Source organism: Chiloscyllium plagiosum, unplaced genomic scaffold (assembly GCF_037043375.1).
Source record: "Chiloscyllium plagiosum isolate Xiang-an unplaced genomic scaffold, Cpla_swu_hap1 HiC_scaffold_19, whole genome shotgun sequence".
Lineage (NCBI taxonomy): Eukaryota > Metazoa > Chordata > Chondrichthyes > Orectolobiformes > Hemiscylliidae > Chiloscyllium > Chiloscyllium plagiosum.
In genome coordinates, this window is record NW_028270157.1 from 5,762,418 (window position 1) to 5,787,024 (window position 24,607).

At 46.5% G+C, this 24,607-nt stretch overlaps 1 protein-coding gene across 1 annotated transcript in view; it reads left to right on the forward strand.

The window, feature by feature from the left end:
• Positions 1–24,607, forward strand: part of LOC122559331 (vesicular glutamate transporter 3) — an 85,572-nt gene that overhangs the window by 49,005 nt on the left and 11,960 nt on the right. The window contains exons 6-9 of the mRNA XM_043708722.2: positions 2,275–2,361; positions 5,270–5,412; positions 9,708–9,857; positions 15,999–16,131. Of these exons, the coding sequence (XP_043564657.2) occupies positions 2,275–2,361; positions 5,270–5,412; positions 9,708–9,857; positions 15,999–16,131 (513 nt within the window). The remainder of the gene's footprint in view (positions 1–2,274; positions 2,362–5,269; positions 5,413–9,707; positions 9,858–15,998; positions 16,132–24,607) is intronic.

The window sequence follows — 24,607 nt, forward strand, 5'->3', positions numbered from 1 at the left end:
TCCCACCGCAAGATCTGTCACCTGCCCCGGCTCATTGCCGAGCACCAAATCCAAAATGGCCTCTCCCCTCGTCGGCCTGTCAACGTACCCTCCTGAACACACCTTACAAAAAACAGCTCCTTCCAAACCATCTGCTCGGAGGAGGTTCCAATCAATATTGGGAAAGTTAAAGTCACCCATTACAACAACCCTACTACATCCACACTTTTCCAAAATCTGCCGACCTATGCTTTCTTCAATCTCCCTGCTGCTTTTGGGGAGCCTGTAGTAAACTCCTAATGAGGTGACTGCTCCCTTACTGGTCCTAATTCCCACCCATACTGACTCAGTCGGCAGACCCTCCTCGACAATGATAACTTCTGTAGCTGTGATACCCTCTCTGATTAGCAGTGCGACACCCCCTCCTCTTTTTCCCCCCTCCCTATTCTTTTTAAATGTTCTAAACTCGGGAACATCCAGCAACTATTCATGCCCCTGAGAAACCCACGTCTCTGTTATGGCCACAACATCATAGCACCAGGTACTGATCCATGCTCTAAGCTCATCACTTTTATTCCTGATACTCCTTGCATTAAAGCAAACACACTTTAACCGATCCCTTGGTTCTTTCCCAGGAAATTCCTTCCCACTGGCTGCGCTACCTCTTGCTATTGCCTCATCTGCATCAACTCTCACCTCTGGTATACAGCTCAGGTTCCCACCCCCCTGCCATACTAGTTTAAACCCTCTTGAACTACTCGAGCAAACCTTCCACCCAGGACATTGGTCCCCTTCCAGTTCAGATGCAACCTGTCCTTCTTGTACAGGTCCCACCTTCCCCAGAAGGCATCCCAATTATCTACATATCTGAAGCCCTCCCTTCTACACCAGCTGCGCAGCCACGTGTTAAGCTGCGCCCGCTCCCTGTTCCTCGCCTCGCTATCTCATGGCACCGGTAGTAAACCCGAGAACGTTACTCTGTTTGTGCTGCTTTGCAGCTTCCACCCTAACTCCCTGAAATCACTTTTTATATCCTCGATCCTTTTCCTGGCTATATCATTAGTGCCAATATGTAACACGATTTCTGGCTGTTCGCCCTCCCCTTTCAGAATCTTATGCACCCGATCGGAGACGTCCCGGACCCTGGCACCAGGGAGGCAACATACCTTCCGGGGAATCCCAATGCTGACCCCAAAATCTCCTGTCAATTCTCCTAACAATCAAGTCTCCTACCACTAGCGCTTTTCTATTCTGCCCCCTTCCCTTCTGGGCCACAGTGTCAGGCTCAGTGCCAGAGAACTGACCACTATGGCTTTCCTCTGGTAGGTCATCCCCCCCAGCAGTATCCAAAACAATATACTTATTACTAAGGGGAATGCCCACAGGGGATCTCTGCACTGTCTGTCTGTCCCCTTTCCTCCCCCTGACTGTAACCCATCTATCCTTATCCTGAGCCTCAGGAGTGACCAACTGCTAGTAACTTCTCTCAATTACCCCCTCAGCTCATATGTGACTCCAGACTCAACAGTCGCATGGTTGACCTGTAATTGTCCTAAGGGATTGTCCCTTCACTCTGAGGCTGTGTCCTTGGGTCCTAGTCTCTCCAACACATGGAAGCATCTTCTCCACATCCACTCTATGCAGGCCGCTGGGTATTCTGTGAGTTTCAATCTCCCCTCATTGTCTAAACTCCATTGAGTACAGACCCAGAGTACACAACTGCTCCTCATATGATAAGCCCTTCATCCCCAAGATCACTCTTATAAAACTCCTCTGGATCCCCTCCCAAGACCAGCACATCCTTCCTTAGATACAGGGCCCAAAACTGCTTACAATATTCCAAATGCGGTCTGACCAGAGCCTTACACAGCCTCAGCAGTACATCTCTGCTGTTGTACTCTAGCCCTCTTGAAATGAATGCTAACACTGCATTTGCATACATACAAATATCCCCTGTACCTGTTATTTAATATTGAGACCTGGTCAGAATCCACTTCAGTACCTGGGCTCAATACTGAGCAGGAGGAGATATTGACTGTAGGGTGTGTACAGCACAGATTCACCTCCAATGAAAGTCCTCTCAGGAATAATTTGCCGCATCTGAACAACTCACTGCGTTTATATCAAAGGCTTCTTCTCTGATTCTTTGATAATCATCTTAAATCCATGTCCTCTTAGACGTTCCTGGCCCTCACTTCAGTGGGAGTGGTTTCTCACCTGGCCATCAGTCTCAGTATTGAACAAGCGGTCTCTCTGGGTTGTGTGTTACTGACTCTCATTGTATGTTCTCCTCAGGTTCCTACGCTGGGGCTGTTGTGGCAATGCCACTGGCAGGGTTGTTGGTCCAGTACAAAGGCTGGCCTTCAGTCTTTTATGTCTATGGTAAGTTTCAGCTAAACCAAAATGTTTCCATGTTATTCCGGGTTCCAGCTGCTGAGGGTTTGCCCTCAGTGGGCAGCGGGAGGGGTATACATAGGCAGTGAGGAAGCTATCCCTGGTACTTTTACAAGCCTTGCACTCTTGTATTGAGCTTCATCACAATAGAGGTGGTGTAATGCAGTCATAGAGTCACAGAGATGTACAGCATGGAAACAGACCCTTTGGTCTAACCCGTCCATGCCGACCAGATATCCCAACCCAATCTAGTCCCATATCCCTCCAACCCCTTCCTATTCATATACCCATCCAAATGCTTTTTAAATGTTGCAATTGTACCAGCCTCCACCACTTCCTCTGGCAGCTCATTCCATACACGTACCAACTTCTGTGTGAAAAGGTTGCCCCTTGGGTCTCTTTTATATCTTTCCCCTCTCACCCTAAACCTATGCCCTCTAGTTCTGGACATCTGCATCCCAGGGAAAATACTTTGCCTATTTACCCTATCCATGCCCCCCATGATGTTATAAATCTCTATAAGGTCAACCCTCAGCCTCTGACGCTCCAGGGAAAACAGCCCCAGCCTGTTCAGCATCTCCCTATAGCTCAAATCCTCCAAACCTGGCAACATCCTTGTAAATCTTTTCTGAACCCTTTCAAGTTGTATCAACATCTTTCCGATAGGAAGGAGACCAGAATTGCACCCAATATTCCAACAGTGGCCTAACCAATGTCCTGTACAGGTGCAACATGACCTCCCAACTCCTGTACTCAATACTCTGACCAATAAAGGAAAGCCTACCAAACACCGCCTTCACTAAGGCAGTGGGACCCATTCTGTGAGCTGCTGAGATCGGATGAAGAATTCACTACAGTGACTTACCAAAGCTCCTATAACAGCATCTCCCAAGGCCACACCATGAAAACCCAACACAGGCCTGGAGCCACGTAACTCCACATGGGGTAGAATGGCAGGTTTCCTTCTCACAAGAACATGTGTCAGATTGTTGAAATTCTACAACAGTCTGTCACCTTGCAGTAACTCAGAGCTGAATTCAAAACCTAACCATACACAGAACATTTAGCGAGGTGAGTACTGGGGAAAGGCTCAGTCTAATAAATGCAGCCCAGGTGAGCTGATCCATCCGACACAGTCTCGGTCCTACATTACGGTTGATCGTACAGCCTCTGTGCTAATGGTCCATGACCTCTACACTTGGACGATATGTTGAGGAGGTCCCAATTTAATAAGCACACCAAGTTTGGTGTCCCCACGTGATGCGGCTTGGAAAGGGTGCAGAAGAGAGACACTGGGCTATTTCCCAGTTTAAAACACCATAGACACCCAAAGCGGGGCCACAATTTGGGCCACTACACTTCAAAGGCATGCAGCCTTAAAGGTAAATGATTGGCCATTAAAACAATAAGAAGATGAACTCGATTCTATCTATAGGGCCAATCAGGACGCAGACTTTCAAATTGTGTAAGAACAAAGATGGGTTGGATTTTGGGCACACCACCTTCTCTCAGAGAATAGAAAACCGCTGTGAAACAGTTAGATATCCTTAAGGATGTTTTTATTTCTTTATTCTTTCCTCGGATGTGGGTATCACTGGCTGGGCCAGCATTTACTCCATCAGGAAGCGAGGGGTGACTATTCCAGGCAGCAGAGGCCTACAGATTAGGGCCTCCCTGTATATGGATAACATCAGTGTTTTCTGCTCAGACCTGCTGTCAATGCGCAAACACATGACCATCTGTGACCAGTTTGAACTGGCCTTGGGAGCTAAGGTCAATCGAGGCAAGAGATTTACTGCCATCCTTAATTGTCCTTGAACTGAGTGGCTTGCTTGGCCATTTCAGAGGGTGGTATGAATCCACCATATTGCTATGGGTCTGAAGCTGCATGCATGATAGAAACAGCAAGAAGAACAGAGGGACTGAATATTATTTACATGGAGCAAAACCACAGAAAGTTACAAAGCACAAAAACATTTAGGAGGCCTTAGACATCAAATACAAAAAGCAAACATCCAATTTCAGTGGATAATAGGGAAGGCAAATGGAATGTTGGCCTTCATTTCAGAGGGAATGGAGTATGAAAATAGGGGAGTTTTGCTAAAACTATACAAGGCACTAGTCAGACCACAGATGAGGTACTATGAACAGTTTTGGATCCCTATCTAAGGAAAGATAGACCGGCCTGGAGACCGTCCAGAGAAAGTTCGCTCGGCTGATCCTGGGGATGGAGGGACTGTCTGATGAGGAGAGGTTGAGTAGGTTGGGTCTTTACTCATTGGAGTTTAAAAGAATGAGAGCAAACCTTATTGAAACATGCTAGATTCTGAAAGGACTCCACAGGGGAGATGTGGAAAGGTTATTTCTGCTTGTGGAGAGAGAGGCCTTCATCTCAGGATAAGGGGTCACCAATTGAAAACAGGGAGGAGGAGGAATATCTTCTCTCAGAGAGTAATAAATCTGTAGAATTCTTTACAGCAGAGGACTGTAGAGGCTGGGCCATTACGTATATTCCAGGTTTTAATCTGTAAGAGAATCAAAGGTTATGGGAGAAAGGCGGGAAAGTGAAGCTGAAGATGATCAATCATGATCTTATTGAACAGTGGAGCAGACTTGATGGGCTGAATGGCCTACTCTGCTCCTATGTCTTTTGGTTTTTCCTTCCCTAGAGAACACAGGTGAACCAGATGGATTTTCACGACATTTGCTGATAATCTTATGGTCATCATTACTGAGATTGACGTTATGATTCCAGATCTGACTAGCTGAGTTTAATTGTCTTAGTTGCTGTGGTGTGACATGAGCCTACATGCTCAGAGTACTGGGCATGGTCTCTGGATTACGGCCCACTCCCACTGCTGACTGATACAGTAACACCTTGTTTGTAATGTTGCAGGAATGTTTGGAATGATATGGTACATATTCTGGCTGCTGTTTGCCTATGAGAGTCCTGCAAAGCACCCGACAATAACGAATGAGGAGAAAACGTACATCGAGACCAGTATTGGGGAAAGGTCCAGTCTAATCAACGCAGCACAGGTGAGCTAATACACCAAGTCAGTCACAACTGCTTGAGATGCACAACATCTTGCATTCATATAGCACCTACAACATTATAAATTGTAAACATTCCACTGGTGCATAAGTCTGAATGAATTTGACACAGAGCGACACATGACGATATTGGAGTGCCTGACCAAATTCTTGCTCAAGGAGAGACAGTGAGAAGTTTTTCATTGTTGTTTCCTGAGATATGGGCATAACCAGCATCTGATGCCCTTTCTTATTTTCCTGACGGGTTAGTGAACTGTTTCAAAGGGTTAACCACATTACTGTGGGTCTTCAGTCATACATAGGACACACCAGGTAAGGACGGCAGATTTCCTTCGTTCAAGGAAGATTAGAGAACCCAATGGGTTTTTAAGATGATTAATTTGAGTTTCATGATCATCACTACTAAGGCTACTTTATACTGTAGATTCATGACTTGAATTCAAAGTTTATGAAACTGTAGTGGTGGGATTTGAGAGCTTTGGATCTCTTGATTATTAGTCCAGTGACATTCCTATAATGCCAGCAACTCCCCTGCAGGGACAGTAACCAGTGGTGGAGCAGTGGAGATCAGAGATATACAAGAGGCCAGAACTGGAGGAGTACAGAGTTGTTAGAGTGAAATAGTCAGGAGGTAATTACAACCCATTGTTTATCCCCAAGTGACAGATTTGCTCAGTTCTTACACTCTAACCTCTGCACCCAGAGGTCGTGATGATGATGTTAACTTTGGACAATTGTGTCAAATACATGGGGAAATTGGGCAGTCAATGCACTATCTACCATAGTGATGATAACTGAAAGTGCTGGAGAAACTCAACAAGTCTTGGAGCATCTTTGGAGAGAGAAACTAAATTAACATTTCGAGTCCAGTATAACTGTTCTTCAGAAATGAAATGGGCTGGAAATGATGGTTAATTTGTATTGGCAACGGAGGATGAGGTGAAGCAAGTTCAGTAGATGGTGAAGGTATCCAGAGCAAAAGGCAAAGGGAGTGTAAATGGTAGCAGAGGAAAGATATAGATTCATAAAAGGTGTTAATGGTAGATGTGAATAATCAAAAATAGCTTCACTTTGCTGGAAGCAATTCCATACAAATAGGACATTGGGGTGAAATGGGGGAAGGGATGGAATCAAATGTTGGACAGGATTCATGTTGTGAGTTGTTGAGCTAAATGTTGAGTCCTGGAGACTGTACCATTGGGACATGTTTAAGCTGCAATTAAGTAAGTTAGAATTAATTCCACAAGATTTTCAATACAGCAGATTTAGTGTTCTTTTATTCAAAAGTCAAGGACGATGGACCCCCTGTGAATTTCTGTCAAGCTGTATGACTATACAATGCGGCTAAAACTGGCCTGAAATTGGGTCTCATGAAAATAATCGAGGAGAAAGTGAGGATTGCAGATGCTGGAGATCAGAGCTGAAAATGTATTTCTGGAAAAGCACAGCAGGTCAGGCAGCATCCAAGGAACAGGAAAATCGACGTTTCGGGCATAAGCCCTTCTTCAGGAATGAGGGCTTTCCTCATTCCTGAAGAAGGGCTTATGCCCGAAACGTCGATTCTCCTGTTCCTTGGATGCTGCCTGACCTGCTGTGCTTTTCCAGCAACACATTTTCAACTCTCATGAAAATAACTTGGTCACCGCTAATTCCTGTACGAAATGCAGAAGAAACCCATGAAGGGTGTAGTTACGATGTGGAATTTGTGAACACGGGGAGTGGTTGAGGTCAGAAGTGAATACCTTTAACAGACAACTAGGTAGCCAATGAGGAAGAGAGAAATTAAATGACATGCTGGTAATTTGAAATGCAGGAGTTTGGGAGGAAGCTTTGTTGAACATGAATGCTAGCATAGGACAGTTGGGCTGAATAGCCTGCTTCCACACATTCATCTTGAAGAACCGCAGAGGCCATGAAGAACTAGGCTGGAGTGCCCAATGGATGCTTCCGACAATAAATGCTGGAGTCAGGCTTGAAGCCAAAGTGTTTGGTTTTCAGAGGCAGGGCTGCTACTGACTGAGCCATAAGGCCTCTCCTGCAGTGCCCTGAGCACTGTTACAGATGGGGTTGTGTGGTTTGTGAATAGCGCTAATACCTTGACACATGTGTCTTTTGTAGCTAGTGTTACCTCCAAAAACTACTGAATAATCCTGAAGGTATGAATAACTATGCTAATAACCAACATAATCAGTCAAGCTCATAACATTGTTCATGTACACTTTCTAGAAGTGACATGTATCTGTATACAGGGTCTTATTCTCTCAAAGCAAAGGAATGTGTTCAAGCCTTCAGCATTTTTTGAATTAGAGAACCAATTGCTTTCTCCATGGCAATAAGTCAGAGCTAACCTGTCAACACTTCTCTCCTGTAGTATAAGTTGTTGGGAATGTTTGACATTTGGCATTCTTGCATTTATCCTGATGAATGAGAAACCTTCAGCAATGTGCCTCTGTTTTCAACAAGATTCAAGTTATTAATTTGAGAGGTGAGCTGGCCAATAAAGGGTGGCACAGTGGTTCAGTGGCTAGCACTGCTGCCTCCCAGTGCCAGGGACCTGGGTTCAATTCCAGCCTCGGGTGACTGTCTGTGTGGGGTTTGCACGTTCTCCCTGTGTCTGTGTGGGTTTCCTCCCACAGTCCAAAGGTGTGCAGGTTAGGGTGACTTGGCTATGCTAAATTGCCCATAGTGCTCAGGGCTGTGTAGGCTAGGTGTATTAGTCAGGGGAAATGTAGAATAATGGGTTTGGGCGGGTGTGGACTTCTTGGGCCAAATGGCCTGTTTCCACATTGTAGGGATTCCATGATAACATTTATCTCTTTAGCAATATTAAATTAGATGATTTGGTCATCACAATGTGGTCTGTGGGAGCTTGCTGTGCATTTATTAGCTGCCAAGTGCTCAATATGACAACACAGACTGCATTATATTGCTATAAAGCACTTTGAGGTGTTGTGAGAGGTACTATATAAATGCAAAATGCTTTCTTTGGAGAATGCCTCAAGTGTTTATTAAGATGTTTACATCCTCCACCACCGCACTCTGTCCAGATTGCTATTCTTCCACACAGTGACTAATCTCTGCTGGAGATCTGAAGGCTGCTTTAAAATGTCATACATATAATGAGCAGCTAATCACATGCAGACTTGAAGACATTTGTACAAATTAAAGAAAAATAAAAGGTCTGATTAAGATGACAGTAAACAAATCAGTGTCTGTCATAACTTCATGAAAGTGGGTGGAGGTGGGAACAGAAAGCATCTCCATTCAGGAAAATGATTATATGTTGGTGATACGATCTTTCATACACACTCCAGCTAGGAACTCTTATTCAGACACGTGGGCTTGTGGCGCAACAGGTGCGTGTCTGACTCCAGATCAGAAGGTTGCCTGTTCAAATCACTTCAGGCTCACTGTGCTTAATTGAAGCTCTATTTTGGGGTGGCATGGTGGCTCTGTGGTTAGCACTACTGCCTTACAGCACCAGGGACCCAGGTTTGATTCCAACCTCAGGTGACTGTCTGTGTGGAGTTTGCACATTCTCCCCATGTCTGCGTGGTTTCCTCCGGGTGCTCCGGTTTCCTCCCACAGTCCAAAGGTTAGGTGAATTGGTCATGCTAAATTGCCAATACAGTTAGATGCATTAGTTAGGGGGAATGGGTCTGGGTGGGTTACTCTCCGGGGGGGTCGGTGTGGACTAGTTGGGCCAAAGGGCCTGTTTCCACACTGTAGGGAGTCTAGTCTAATCTAAAACTCCTTTGTAAAGTCAATGCATTGTGTCTTCAGTGAACAGACATTAGTTTTCTTTGTTTCACACTGTTACTCCAATTAGATGTGGGGAAGCATATGGCTTACTGGTATTATTGCTGGGCTGTTAAACTGGGGACCCCAGTTCAAATCCTGCCATGGTAGGTGGTGGAATATGAGTTCAATAAAAAGAAATCTGGAATTAAGAGTCTAATGATGACCATGAATCATTTTCTGATTGTTGGGAAATCACACCTGGTACATTAGTGTCCTTTAGGGAAGGAAACTGCCATCCTTACCCTGGTCTGGCCTACATGTGACTCCAGACCCACTGCAATGTGGTTGACTCTTAAACTGCCCTCTGGGCAATTAGGGATGGGCAATAAATGCTGTCTAGCCAGTGGCACCCTCATTCTGTGAATAAATAAAGACTTTTTAAAAATCCTTCCCTAACTGGAAACTATTCCTCTAGGCAGGTTGGTTCGTTGCACGGATGTATGGTGACTGACTGTAACCTCTCTCTGATTCTCTCCCAGAAATTCAGGACCCCCTGGTTAAAGTTCTTCACTTCCATGCCCGTTTACGCCATTGTTGTGGCCAATTTCTGCAGGAGCTGGACCTTCTACCTGCTGCTCATCAGCCAGCCTGCCTACTTTGAGGAGGTATTTGGTTTCCCGATCAGCAAGGTGAGTGAGAGGCGAACCTTCTGTTTCATTTACACTTCAGTCTGGAAGCTGGCTTTGTCATTAAGGGAATGCCTGATTCACATTGCCTGGTGGATTACCTGCATCTAATATCCACGAGATAGGTTGGCTACATGCTTGACAGTGAACATAGAACATAGAACAATACAGCACAGAACAGGCCCTTCGGCCCACGATGTTGTGCCGAACATTTGTCCTAGCTAAAGCACCTATCCATGTTCCTATCTAATTGCCGCTTAAAGGTCACCAATGATTCTGACTCTGCCACTCCCACAGGCAGCGCATTCCATGCCCCCACCACTCTCTGGGTAAAGAACCCACCCCTGACATCTCCCCTATACCTTCCACCCTTCACCTTAAATTTATGTCCCCTTGTAACACTCTGTTGTACCCAAGGAAAAAGTTTCTGACTGTCTACTCTATCTATTCCCCTGATCATCTTATAAACCTCTATCAAGTCACCCCTCATCCTTCGCCGTTCCAATGAGAAAATGCCTAGCACTCTCGACCTATCCTCGTACGACCTATTCTCCATTCCAGGCAACATCCTGGTAAATCTTCTCTGCACCCTCTTCAAAGCTTCCACCTCTTTCCTAAAGTGAGGCGACCAGAACTGCACACAGTACTCCAACTGTGGCCTTACCAAGGTCCTGTACAGCTGCAACATCACCTCACGACTCTTGAATTCAATCCCTCTGCTAATGAACGCTAATACACCAAGCTCTATCCACCTGAGTGGCAACTTTCAAAGATCTATGAACATAGACCCCAAGATCCCTCTGCTCCTCCACCTTACTAAGAACCCTACCGTTAACCCTGTATTCCGCATTCTTATTTGTCCTTCCAAAATGGACAACCTCACACTTGACAGGGTTGAACTCCATCTGCCACTCTTCAGCCCAGCTCTGCATCATATCTAAGTCTCTTTGCAACCGACAACAGCCCTCCTCACTATCCACAATTCCACCAATCTTCGTATCGTCTGCAAATTTACTGACCCACCCTTCGACTCCCTCTTCCAAGTCATTAATAAAAATTACAAACAGCAGAGGATCCAGAACTGATCCCTGCGGAACTCCACTTGTAACTGGGCTCCAGGCTGAATATTTACCATCTACCACCACTCTCTGACTTCGACCGGTTAGCCAGTTCTCTATCCAACTGGCCAGATTTCCCATGATCCCATGCCTCCTGACTTTCCACATAAGCCTACCATGGGGAACCTTATCAAATGCCTTACTAAAATCCATGTACACTACATCCACTGCTCTACCCTCATCCACATGCTTGGTCACCTCCTCAAAGAATTCAATAAGACTTGTAAGGCAAGACCTACCCTTCGAGGAGAAAGTGAGGTCTGCAGATGCTGGAGATCAAAGTTGAAACTTTATTGCTGGAACAGCACAGCAGGTCAGGCAGCATCCAGGGAACAGGAGATTCGACGTTTCGGGCACAGGCCCTTCTTCAGGAATCCTACCCTTCACAAATCCGTGCTGGCTGTCCCTAATCAAGCAGTGTCTTTCCAGATACTCATAAATCCTATCCCTCAGTACCCTTTCCATTACTTTGCCTACCGCCGAAGTAAGACTAACTGGCCTGTAATTCCCGGGGTTATCCCTATTCCCTTTTTTGAACAGGGGCACAAAATTCTCCACTCTGCAGTCCCCTGGTACCACCCCAGTTGACAGTGAAGACGAAAAGATCATTGCCAACGGCTCTGCAATTTCCTCTCTTGCTTCCCATATAATCCTAGGATATATCCCGTCAGGCCCGGGGGACTTGTCGATCCTTAAGTTTTTCAAAATGCCCAACACATCTTCCTTTCTAACAAGTATCTCCTCTAGCTTACCAGTCCGTTTCATACTCTCCTCTTCAACAATACGGTCCCTCTCATTTGTAAATACTGAAGAAAAGTACTCATTCAAGACCTCTCCTATCTCTTCCGACTCAATACACAGTCTCCCACTCCTGTCCTTGATCGGACCTACCCTCGTTCTCATCATTCTCATGTTTCTCACATACGCATAAAAGGCCTTGGGGTTATCCTTGATCCTACCCGCCAAAGATTTTTGATGCCCTCTCTTAGCTCTCCTAATCCCTTTCTTCAGCTCCCTTCTGGCTATCCTGTATCCCTCCAACGCTCTGTCTGAACCTTGTCTCCTCAACCTTATGTAAGCCTCCTTCTTCCTCTTTACTAGACATTCAATCTCCCTCGTCAACCAAGATTCCCATCTCGTCAACCATCTCTTTCCTGCCTGACAGGTACATACATTTCAAGGGCACGTCGTATCTGTTCCTTGAAAAAGTTCCACATTTCAATGACATCCTTCCCTGACAGCCTATGCTCCCAACTTATGCTCCTCAGATCCTGTCTTGCAGCATTGTATTTATCCTTCCCCCAATTGTAAAACCTACCCTGTTGCACGCACCTATATCTCTCCATAACCAAGGTGAAAGTCACAGAATTGTGGTCACCATCACCAAAATGCTCACCCACTAACAAGCCCATCACTTGTCCCGGTTCGGTACGGAGTACCAAATCCAATATGGTCTCCCCTCTGGTCGGACAATCTACATACTGAGTTAGAAAAGCTTCCTGGACACACTGCACAAACACCGCCCCATCCAATCTACTTGATCTAAAGAGCTTCCAATCAATATTTGGGAAGTTGAAATCGCCCATGACTACTACCCTGTGGCTTCTGCACCTTTCCAAAATCTGTTTCCCAATCTGTTTCTCCACATCTCTGCTGCTATTGGGGGGCCTATAGTAAACACCCAACAAGGTGACTGCTCCTTTCCTATTTCTGACTTCAGCCCATACTACCTCCAAAGGCAGATCCCCCTCGAACTGCCTTTCTGCAGCCATTATACCATTTCTAATTAGCAACGCCACACCCCGTCCTTTTTTACCACCCTCCCTAATCTTACTGAAACATCTGTAACCAGGAACCTCCAACAACCATTCCTGTCCCTCTTCTATCCACGTTTCCGTGATGGCCACAACATCGTAGTCCCAAGTACCAATCCATGCCTTAAGTTCACCCACCTTATTTCTGATACTCCTTGCGTTGAAGTATACACACTTGAACCCATCTCTGTGTCCGCAAGTATTCCCTGTCAGTGCTACCTTCTCCACAGCCTCCCTACATTCTTGGACATGCTGAGAACATCTTTAATGTGTTGGGGTCTGACAAGTCCCTTAGTTCAATGGAAATAAATATACTGCAAACTGATTCTGCTCAGGTTTTGACAAGACTGGGAAAGATTTATAGTTCACAATTAGGTGTTTGGAGGGGTTAGTCAGGGATTCTAGCATCCAAGGTATAAAAAGGAAGCACTATGGTTGACAATCAACTTTCATGACTTTAGACACCTTCAATTTAAATAATAAATGTAGGGATAAAACCCAGTCTAATGGTGACCATTATTAGTGGTTGTAAAGACCCAAAGTTGCTCACTAATGTCCTTTAGGGACGGAAATCTGCCATCTTTACCTGGTCCGACCTACGTGTGACACCATAGTAAAGTGGTTAGCTCCTAAATGCTGCCACAAAATGGAATGACCAAGACCCTGGAAACAACAATGGCACACATAATCCTGTTGACCTGGAATAGCACTGTGGGTGAACTGCAGGGAGGCAGCTTAGCACCATGGTCACCGAGCTCCAGGCTGAATACTTTCCATCTACCACCACCCTCTGTCTTCTATGGACCAGCCAACTCTGTGACCAGACGGACAGGCATCTCTGTATCCCATGCCTCCTTACTTTCTGAATGAGCCTACCGGGAGAACCTGATCAAACACATTGCTAAAATCCACATCACTGCTCTACCTTCATCAATATGTTTTGTCACATTCTCAAAGTTGGGGGCTCGTTAAGAGGAAAAATTAACTTCTTTGCATTTCAATGGGGGAGATTCAATAGATTCATGTTTATCAGATAAAGAACTACTTTGAATGGGGAACGTCAGCAATCTAAGGCCAGAGATTTAACTGTTTTTATTAAGTCATGGAATGTGGGTGTTGCCGGCGGGGCCAGTGTTTCTTGCCCGTCTCTAGTTGCCCTTGAGAAGGTGGGGGTGAGCTGCTTTCTTGAACTGTTACAGTCCATGTGCTCTAGGTAGACCCATGATGCCCTTAAGGAGGGAATTTTGAGTTTTTTGAGGAAGTAACAAAGAGTATTGTTGAGGGCAGAGTGGTAGATGTGATCTATATGGACTTCAGTAAGGTATTTGACAAGATTCCCCATGGGAGACTGATTAGAAAAGTTAGATCTCACGGAATACAGGGAGAACTAGCCATTTGGATACAGAACTGGCTCAAAGGTAGAAGGCAGAGGTTAGTGGTGGAGGGTTGTTTTTCAGACTGGAAGCCTGTGACCAGTGGAGAGCCACAAGGATCGGTGCTGGGTCCTCTACATTTTGTCATTTACATAAATGATTTGGATGCGAGCATAAGAGGTACAGTTAGTAAGTTTGCAGATGACACCAAAATTGGAGGTGTAGTGGACAGCGAAGAGGGTTACCTCAGATTACAACAGGATCTTGACCAGATGGGCCAATGGGCTGAGAAGTGGCAGATGGAGTTTAGATAAATGCGAGGTGCTGCATTTTGGGAAAGCAAATCTTAGCCAGACTTATACACTTAATGGTAAGGTCCTAGGGAGTGTTGCTGAACAAAGAGACCTTGGAGTGCAGGTTCATAGCTCCTTGAAAGTGGAGTAGCAGGTAGATAGGATAGTGAAGAAGGCGTTTGGTATGCTTTCCTTTATTGGTCAGAGTATTGAGTACAGGAGTTGGGAGGTCATGTTGTGGCTGTACAGGACATTGGTTAGGCCACTGTTGGAATATTGCATGCAATTCTGGTCTCCTTCCTATCGGAAAGATATTGTGAAACTTGAAATAATTCAGAAAAGATTTACAAGGATGTTGCCAGGGTTGGAGAATTTGAGCTATAGAGAGGGGCTGAACAGGCTGAGGCTGTTTTCCCTGGAGCATCAGAGGCTGATAGATGAGAGGGGAAATATATAAAAGAGACCTATGGGGCAACATTTTCGCACAGAGGGTGGTAAGTGTATGGAGCTGTCAGAGGAAGTGGTGGAGGCTGGTATATTTGCAACATTTAAGACGTATTTGGGTGGGTATATGAATAGGAAGGGTTTGGAGGGATATGGGCCGGGTGTTGGCAGGTTGGACTAGATTGGGTTCGGATATCTGGTTGGCATGGACGAGTTGGACCGAAGGGTCTGTTTCCATGCTGTACATCTCTATTACTGTATGACTCTATGTGCTGTAGGCAGACCCACGATGCCCGTAGGGAGGGGATTTTGACCCAGTGACACTAAAGCAACACCAAAATGTTTCCAAGTCGGGATGGTGAGTGATGTGGAGGGGAAATTTCAAGGGATGGTGTTCCCATGTATCAGCTGCCCTTGTCTTGGTTGGTAGTGATTGACAGTTTGGAAGGTGAATGGGTGATGTGTTGATACACACTAGGTGGTATACACTGCTGCCACAGAGTGAGCATTGGCACAATTGATTGAAGAAACAGACTGGGGAGTTGAGGCATAAAAACAGAAAGTGCTTGAGAAACTCTGCAGGTCTGGGAGCATGTATGGAGAGAGCAACAGAGTTAACGTTTTGCGTCCAATATGACTCATCTCCAGAACTAAGTTGTTGCAGTCTGAACCTGAAGGGCAATAGAAGCAGATTCAGTAATAACTTGCAAATGGAGAGTTGGAGATGTCCTAGAAGAGGAGAAGATTTGAGGGATCCACATGGGAAAGGGCAGGAAAATGGGATGTGTTGGATTGTGTTTTTTTTAAAATCAGCCAAACGGGGCCTCCCGTGCTCTACTATTCTACAATGGGGTGTGTGTAGAGATACCCTTTCCCAGGGTGAGCCCTGAATGAAGAGGGGTTGTGGAGGGAAGTCATAACTGTAACTCTATGATTAAACAAACAATTGAAAATTGTGACAATTGATTTTGGATGTGGAGGCATCTACACAGCACACCTAACACGAGTAAGAGTTGGAGTCACTCAGCAAATCCAAATTGTTCCAACATCATTGAGCCTCATGAAGTGATAAAAGTACAGTATTTAACCTTCTTCCTGGCAGGTGGGTATACTATCGGCTGTGCCTCATATGGTGATGACCATCGTTGTCCCAATCGGTGGACAAATCGCCGATTTCCTGAGGAGCAGAAATATTCTCTCCACCACAACCGTCCGGAAGATCATGAACTGTGGAGGTAATGCACCAATCAGATCCTGACTTTTCAGGAGAAAGTGAGGTTTGAGATCAGGGTCGAGAGTGTGTTGCTGGAAAAGCATAGCAGGTCAAGCAATATCCGTGGAGCAAGAGAATTGACGTTTCAGGCCGGAGCCCTTCTTCAGGAAACCTGATTCTCCTGTTCCTCGGATGTGGCCTCACCTGCTGTGCTTTTCCAGCAATGCACTCTCGACTCCTGACTTATTCAGGCTATCTGCTTTGTTTCGCTCAGGAGAAAGATGTTTTGTTGTTTGTTGAATGGTTTCTATAAATGTAACTTAAAACAAAATCAGAAACTAACAGAATCTTGGGTCTATCAGAAAATAGGTACCGGATGTCACATTCATACACTTCAATGGGATCTCGGTCTGAGGAATAGATATTGCAGTGGGTTGTGATTGAAGGTGACCAGCCTGAATCATTAACTCTGTTTCTCTCTCTGCAGATGCTGCCAGACCTGCTGAGTGTTTCCCAAACATCACTGTTTTAGTTTCACTCAGTTGTTGTCTGGCTGGTGGGTAGTCAAAACTATAAAGCAGTCCCTGGAGAACCAAATGGTTTTCTCATTAGGTACGAGGAGATAATTGAGTGATATAATAGAAGTGATTATGTCCCAGAATTTTACAGCCTACAGAAAAGTCCTTTGGCCCCATCTTGTCTGTTCCAGGCACCAAACACTGATCTACCCCATTCCCACTTTCCAGTACGTGGCCTGGGAGTTTGTATTCTGTGGAGGAGCAAATTACTGCAGATGCTGGAATCTGTCCTGAAAGCAACAAATGCTGGCGATCACAGACAGCATCCATGGAGAGAGAGCAAGCTAACATTTTGAGTCTGGGTCAGAGCTCTGATGAAGAACTTGAAACATTAGCTTGCTCTTTCTCCATGGATACTGCTTGACCCGCCATGATTTCCAGCATTTGTTGTTTTCACGTTGTCTTCGTTGGTGCCTCAAGTTCTCATTTATACACTTCTTAAATATCTCAAGGCTTCCTGTCTCAATCACCCTTTTAAACAGGAAGTTCCAGATCCTCACCACTCTCTGGGTGTAAACATTCTTCCTTAAATACTCGCAAAACCTCCAGCCCTTTATTGTAAATCAACAACCCCTGGTCATTGATAAGGGAAAATATATCTTTCTGACTATGCCCCTCATAATTTTCTACAACTAAGATTAACAAAAGGATGTTTCACATAGTAGAACAAGAGAGATACAAGTTTGAATGCTAGAGATTCAGAAGCAAGACCAGGGAAAAATTCCTCACACTGTGGGATTCCCTGCTGGAGTTCAGATCAGAGTGTTGTTGGAAAAACACAGCAGGTCAGGCAGCATCCGAGGAGTAGGAAAATCGATGTTACAGGCAAAAGCCCTTCATCAGGAATAGAGGCAGGGAGCCTCCAGGGTGGAGAGATAAGGGGGTGGGGGTGGGGCTAGGGAGAAGGTAGCAACGAGTACACTAGGTGAATGGGGTGGGGATGGAGGTGATAGGCCAGAGAGGAGGGTGGGGGAAGGTAGCAAAGAGTACAATCGGGGAGTTGAGGCAGACATAATCAGCATTTGGATCAGTGGTGCTGGAAGAGCACAGCAATTCAGGCAGCATCCGAGGACAGGCAAAATCGACGTTTCGGGCAAAAGCCCTTCATCAGGAATAAAGGCAGAGAGCCTGAAGCGTGGAGAGATAAGCTAGAGGAGGGTGGGGGTGGGGAGAGAGTAGCATAGAGTACAATAGGTCAGTGGGGAAGGAGATGAAGGTGATAGGTCAGGGAGGAGAGGGTGGAGTGGATAGGTGGAAAAGGAGCTGGGCAGGTCGGACAAGTCCGGACAAGTCAAGGGGATCGTGTTGCTGGAGGTTAGAAACTAGGATGAGGTGGGGAAAGGGGAAATGAGGAAACTGTTGAAATCCACATTGATGCCCTGGGGTTGAAGTGTTCCGAGGCGGAAGATGAGGCGTTCTTCCTCCAGGCGTCTGGTGGTGAGGGAGCGGCGGTGGAGGAGGCCCAGCACCTCCATATCCTTGGCAGAGTGGGAGGGGGAGTTGAAATGTTGAGCCACGGGGCGATTTGGTTGATTGGTGCGGGTGTCTCGGAGATGTTCCCTAAAAAGATGCCCTCCAACGCATCTCATCCACATCCCGCACCTCCGCCCTCAGACCCAACCCCTCCAACCGCAACAAGGACAGAACGCCCCAGTGCTCACCTTCCACCCTACCAACCTTCGCATAAACCAAATCATCCGCCGACATTTCCGCCACCTCCAAACAGACCCCACCACCAGGGATATATTTCCCTCCCCACCCCTCTCCGCCTTCCGCAAAGACCATTCCCTCCGTCACTACCTGGTCAGGTCCACGCCCCCCTACGACCCACCCTCCCATCCTGGCACTTTCCCCTGCCACCGCAGGAACTGTAAAACCTGTGCCCACACCTCCTCCCTCACCTCCATCCAAGGCCCTAAAGGAGCCTTCCACATCCATCAAAGTTTTACCTGCACATCCACTAATATCATCTATTGTATCCGTTGCTCCCGATGCGGTCTCCTCTACATTGGGGAGACTGGGCGCCTCCTAGCAGAGCGCTTTAGGGAACATCTCCGAGACACCCGCACCAATCAACCAAATCGCCCCGTGGCTCAACATTTCAACTCCCCCTCCCACTCTGCCGAGGATATGGAGGTGCTGGGCCTCCTCCACCGCCGCTCCCTCACCACCAGACGCCTGGAGGAAGAACGCCTCATCTTCCGCCTCGGAACACTTCAACCCCAGGGCATCAATGTGGATTTCAACAGTTTCCTCATTTCCCCTTCCCCCACCTCATCCTAGTTTCTAACCTCCAGCAACACGATCCCCTGACCTGTCCGGACTTGTCCGACCTGCCCAGCTCCTTTTCCACCTATCCACTCCACCCTCTCCTCCCTGACCTATCACCTTCATTTCCTTCCCCACTGACCTATTGTACTCTATGCTACTCTCTCCCCACCCCCACCCTCCTCTAGCTTATCTCTCCACGCTTCAGGCTCTCTGCCTTTATTCCTGATGAAGGGCTTTTGCCCAAAACGTCGATTTTGCCTGTCCTTGGATGCTGCCTGAATTGCTGTGCTCTTCCAGCACCACTGATCCAGAATCTGGTTTCCAGCATCTGCAGTCATTGTTTTTACCTTATAATCACCATTTGGGCCTGGAATGGACTGAGTTTATCAATTCGGAAGGATCAAAGGGGATCGAAAATGGAACAAACTGGTGGAGAAACGGCTGGAATGCTGCAGGGGTTAGGGGGTATTGTGTCAGGGCAGACTGAGGTCTGTTTGTGTGACCCATCCCTTACTGATGTCAGTAAAGTACACTGTCAGGTTTGAATCAGGAATGGGAATAGTGAGTGGTGGGGGGTATGGGATGGGCCAAAGTGGGAGCAAGCAGTGTATCCTGAAGTTTGTGAAAGAAGTGCAGCCCAGCCTTTGTAACCCTGGGTCTGTTTACACCCCCACAACAAGGCCCAGGATTAACAAGTGGAGTGGGAACAGAAAGTGTGCAGAGAAGATGGGGAACTGGGGAGAGAGTGAGAATTAGGGCTACACACAAAAACACACACACACACACACACACACACAAACACACAGACAGACACACATACATACACACACACACAGATACACACACATACACACAGGCACAGACACACACACAAAAACACGCACACACACAAACACACACATACAGACACACACACACAGATACACACACATACACACAGACATAGACACACACAGACACACATACAGACACACACATACAGACAGACACACATACAGACACAAACACACATACACAGACACACACACACACAGACACAAACACACATACACAGACACACACACAGACACACATACACAGACACACACACACAGATACACACACACACATACACACTCACGCACTCACGCACTCACACACACACACAAAAACACACACACACAGATACACACACACACACAAACAGATGCACACATTCTCTCTCACCCCCACACACACTATGGAACATTTGTTGATTGCTTGCAGTGGGGAGGGGTGTGAAATTTAAATCATGTTGTTTCTATATCACAACCACAGCTATTCAGCCCTGTGGGCAATGCTAGTGTTTCTGTTCATCGTGAACTTCCTCTTGCTCCATTTTCATCTCATCTGATCAACTATCCTTCTGCTCTCTTCTTCCTCATGCATTTATCCATCTTCCCATTAAATCTGTCAATGCTATCCAACATAGTTACTGTCTGTGGGAACGAGTCCAACTTCTAACCATTCTCTGAGTAGGAAAGGTTTCCTCTGAATTTCCCATTGAATTTATTTGTGACTGTCTGCTATTTATGGGGGGAGGGGGAGGTTCTGATATATTTTTGGACACCCCTCAAATGGAATTATGTTCTCCACATCAATCCTACTCAGTCTGCGGAATTATGAGGCAGAGATTTGGCCAGAGTGTGGGGTGGGGGAGTTGCTTCCTCTTAACTGACCAGCTGTGAGATTTCCAAACCATGCCATCTCTGCGTGCCGAGTCAGCCTGTGCACTGGGAGAGGAGGAGCTTTGTAAAACTCCTCACCCTCTGACACGCTGCCCTTTCGATCTCTGAGCGATGGCCTTCTAAGTGTTTTCAAGAGGCAATGAAATGTCTGAAATCTTCTGACAAGACAATGACCATTGCTAGCTTTTGCCATGGCAACCACTGACAAACCAGTGCCGAGACAGTTGACCTTTACCTCTTTCTGCAATCAGTTTTTTTCCCCTTTGTCAACACGTGTAGGATCACGGCACTGAAGGAGGCCATTCTACCCCTCTGGCCTGTCCTGGCTCTTTAAATAAAAGCTGTTCAATTAAGCCCATTTCTGTGCTCTTTTCCGACCAAATGTTTTCCCTTCAAGTGTTTATAGAATTCCTACAGTGTGAAGCAGGACATTTGGCCCATTGTATCCACACTGACCCCCTGAAGAGCATGGCAGCCAGACCCATCCCCTGCACCTTATCCCTGTAATCATACAGCTCCAATGGCCAACCCACCTAACCTGCACATGAAGTCAGACAGCACAGGAACAGGAACTTCGGTGTGGGAAGAAATTCACACAGATACAGGGAGAACGTGCAAGCTCCAATATACAGTCACCTGAGGGTGGAATTGAACCTGGGTCCCTGGCATTGTGAGGCAGCTGTGCCGCCCCGCCCAATTATCTGATTCCTCGTTTCAAATTTCCTTTTCAATCTCTTCCCATTTCCTCTTAGGCATGGCAGTGAAGGCAGTGCAATGTTCCTCCTGCAACATGTATGAGGTGAGGGATGCCATCGACGTCCCTGCCGATTACACTTGCAGGAAGTGCACCCATCTCCAGCTCCTCCAAGACCGTGTTAGGGAACTGGAGCTGGAGTTGGATGAACTTCGGATCATTCGGGAGGCAGAGGGGGTCATAGATCAGAGTTATAGGGAAGTAGTAACTCCAAAGATGGCAGATAGATGGGTTACAGTGAGGGGGACTGGGAGGAAGCAGCCAGTGCAGGGACCTCCTGCGGCCATTCCCCTCAAGAACAAGTATACCGTTTTGGATACTTGTGGGGGGGATGACTTACCAGGGGTAAGTAACGGGGCTCAGGTCTCTGGCACGGAGCCTGTCCCCGTTACTCAGAAGGGAAGGGTGAAGAAGAGCAGAGCAGTAGTAATTGGGGACTCGATAGTTCGTGGCACAGATAGGCGGTTTTGTGGGAACGAGAGAGACTCACGTTTGGTATGTTGCCTCCCAGGTGCAAGGGTACGTGATGTCTCTGATCGTGTTTTCCGGGTCCTGGAGGGGGAGGGGGAGCAACCCGAAGTCGTGGTCCACATTGGCACCAACGACATAGGTAGGAGGAGTGCTGAGGATGTTAGACAGGCTTTCAGGGAGCTAGGTTGGAAGCTTGGAGTTAGAACAAACAGAGTTGTTGTCTCTGGTTTGTTACCCGTGCCACGTGATAGAGATTCGAGGAATAGGGAGAGAGAACAATTAAATGCGTGGCTTCAGGGATGGTGCAGGAGGGAGGGGTTCCAGTTTTTGGATAACTGGGGTTCTTTCTGGGGACGGTGGGACCTCTATAAACAGGATGGTCTACACCTGAACCTGAGGGGAACCAGTATCCTTTGGGGGAGGTTTGCTAGTGCTCTTGGGGGGGGTTTAAACTAACTCGGCAGGGGCATGGGAACCCAGATTGTAGCTTCAGGGTGCAGGGCCTGGAGTGTAGGGAGGTGAGGAACATGGCATCAATTTCCAAGGAGGGTGCCTGTAAACAGGGAAGTGGCTTGAAGTGTGTATACTTCAATGCAAGAAGTATACGAAATAAGGTAGGTGAACTTGCAGCGTTGGTTGGTACCTGGGACTTCGATGTTGTGGCTATTACGGAGACATGGCTAGAACAGGGACAGGATTGGCTGTTGCAGGTTCCGGGATTTAAATGTTTTAGTCGGGTCAGAGGTGGGGGTAAAAGAGGGGGAGGTGTGGCATTGCTTGTCAAAGATAGTATTACAGCGGTGGAAAGGACGATGGATGAGGACTTGCCATCTGAGGTAGTTTGGGCTGAGGTTAGGAAGAGGAAAGGTGAGGTCAACCTGTTAGGAGTCTTTTACAGGCCTCCTAATAGTCCTAGAATCATTGAAGAAAGGATTGGGAAGGTGATTCAGGAGATGAGTGACAGTAATAGGGTGGTTGTTATGGGGGACTTTAACTTTCCTGATATTGATTGGGAAAGCTATAGCTCAAGTTCGTTAGATGGGTCAGTGTTTGTTCAATGTGTGCAGGAGAGTTTCCTGACACAATATGTAGACAGGCCAACAAGAGGTGAGGCCATACTGGATTTGGTTCTGGGTAACGAACCAGGCCAGGTGTTAGAATTAGAGGTAGGTGAGCACTTTGGGGATAGTGACCATAATTCGGTGATTTTTACACTCGTGATGGAGAGGGATAAGTGTGTACTACAGGGCAAGAATTATAGCTGGGGTAAGGGAAATTATGATGCGGTGAGGCATGACTTAGGATGTGTGGCTTGGAAAAGTAGACTCCAAGGCAAGAGTGTAAATGATATGTGGAACTTGTTCAAGGGGCAACTATTGAGTGTCCTTGATAATTATGTACCTGTCAGGCAGGAAGGAAAGGGTCGTGCGAGGGAGCCGTGGTTTAATAAGGAATTGGAATCCTTTGTTAAATAGAAGAGGGCGGCCTATCTCAAGATGAGACGTGAAGGTTCAATTGGGGCGATTGAGAGTTATAGGGTAGCCAGGAAGGACCTGAAGAGAGAGCTAAAAGCAGCAAGGAGGGGACATGAAAGGTCCTTAGTAGATAGGATTAGGGAAAACCCTAAGGCTTTCTATAGGTATGTTAGGAATAAAAGAATGACTAGGGTAGGAATAGGTCCAGTCAAGGATAGTAGGGGGAAGTTGCGTGTGGAGGCGGAAGAGATTGGGGAGACACTGAATGAATACTTTTCTTCAGTATTCACTCAGGAACAGGGCATTGTTGTCGATGAGAATACTGAGGCACAAATAAGTAGAATGGATGGCTTTGAGGTATGTAGAGAAGAGGTGTTGGAAATCCTGGAAAAGGTGAAAATAGATAAGTCCCCTGGGCCTGATGGCATTTATCCTAGGATTCTCTGGGAAGCAAGGGAGGAGATTGCAGAGCCATTGGCCTTGATTTTTATGTCCTCTTTGTCTACAGGAGTAGTCCCAGAAGACTGGAGGATAGCAAATGTGGTTCCCTTGTTCAAAAAGGGGAGTAGGGATAGCCCTAGTAACTATAGGCCGGTGAGTCTCACTTCTGTTGTGGGCAAAGTCTTAGAGAGAATTGTAAGGGATAGGATTTATGCACATCTGGATAGGAATAATGTGATCAAGGATAGTCAGCATGGTTTTGTGAAGGGCAAGTCGTGCCTCACAAACCTTATTGAATTCTTTGAAAAGGTGACGAAGGAGGTTGATGAGGGGAAAGCGGTAGATGTGGTATATATGGATTTTAGTCAGGCGTTTGATAAGGTTCCCCATGGTAGGCTACTGCAGAAAATACGGAGATATGGCATTGAGGGTGAGTTGGAGGTTTGGATTAGGAATTGGCTGGATGGAAGAAGACAGAGGGTAGTAGTTGATGGCAAAGTTTCTTCATGGAGTGCCGTCACTAGCGGTGTTCCGCAAGGATCTGTTTTGGGACCATTGCTGTTTGTCATTTTTATAAATGACCTGGAAGAGGGGTTAGAAGGTTGGGTGAGCAAGTTTGCGGATGATACGAAAGTCGGAGGAGTTGTTGACAGTGAGGAAGCATGTGGCAGGTTACAGCAGGATATAGAGAAGCTGCAGAGCTGGGCAGAAAGGTGGCAGATGGAATTCAATGTAGCTAAGTGCGAGGTGATTCACTTTGGGAAGAATAACAAAAAGATGGGGTACTGGGCTAATGGTCGGA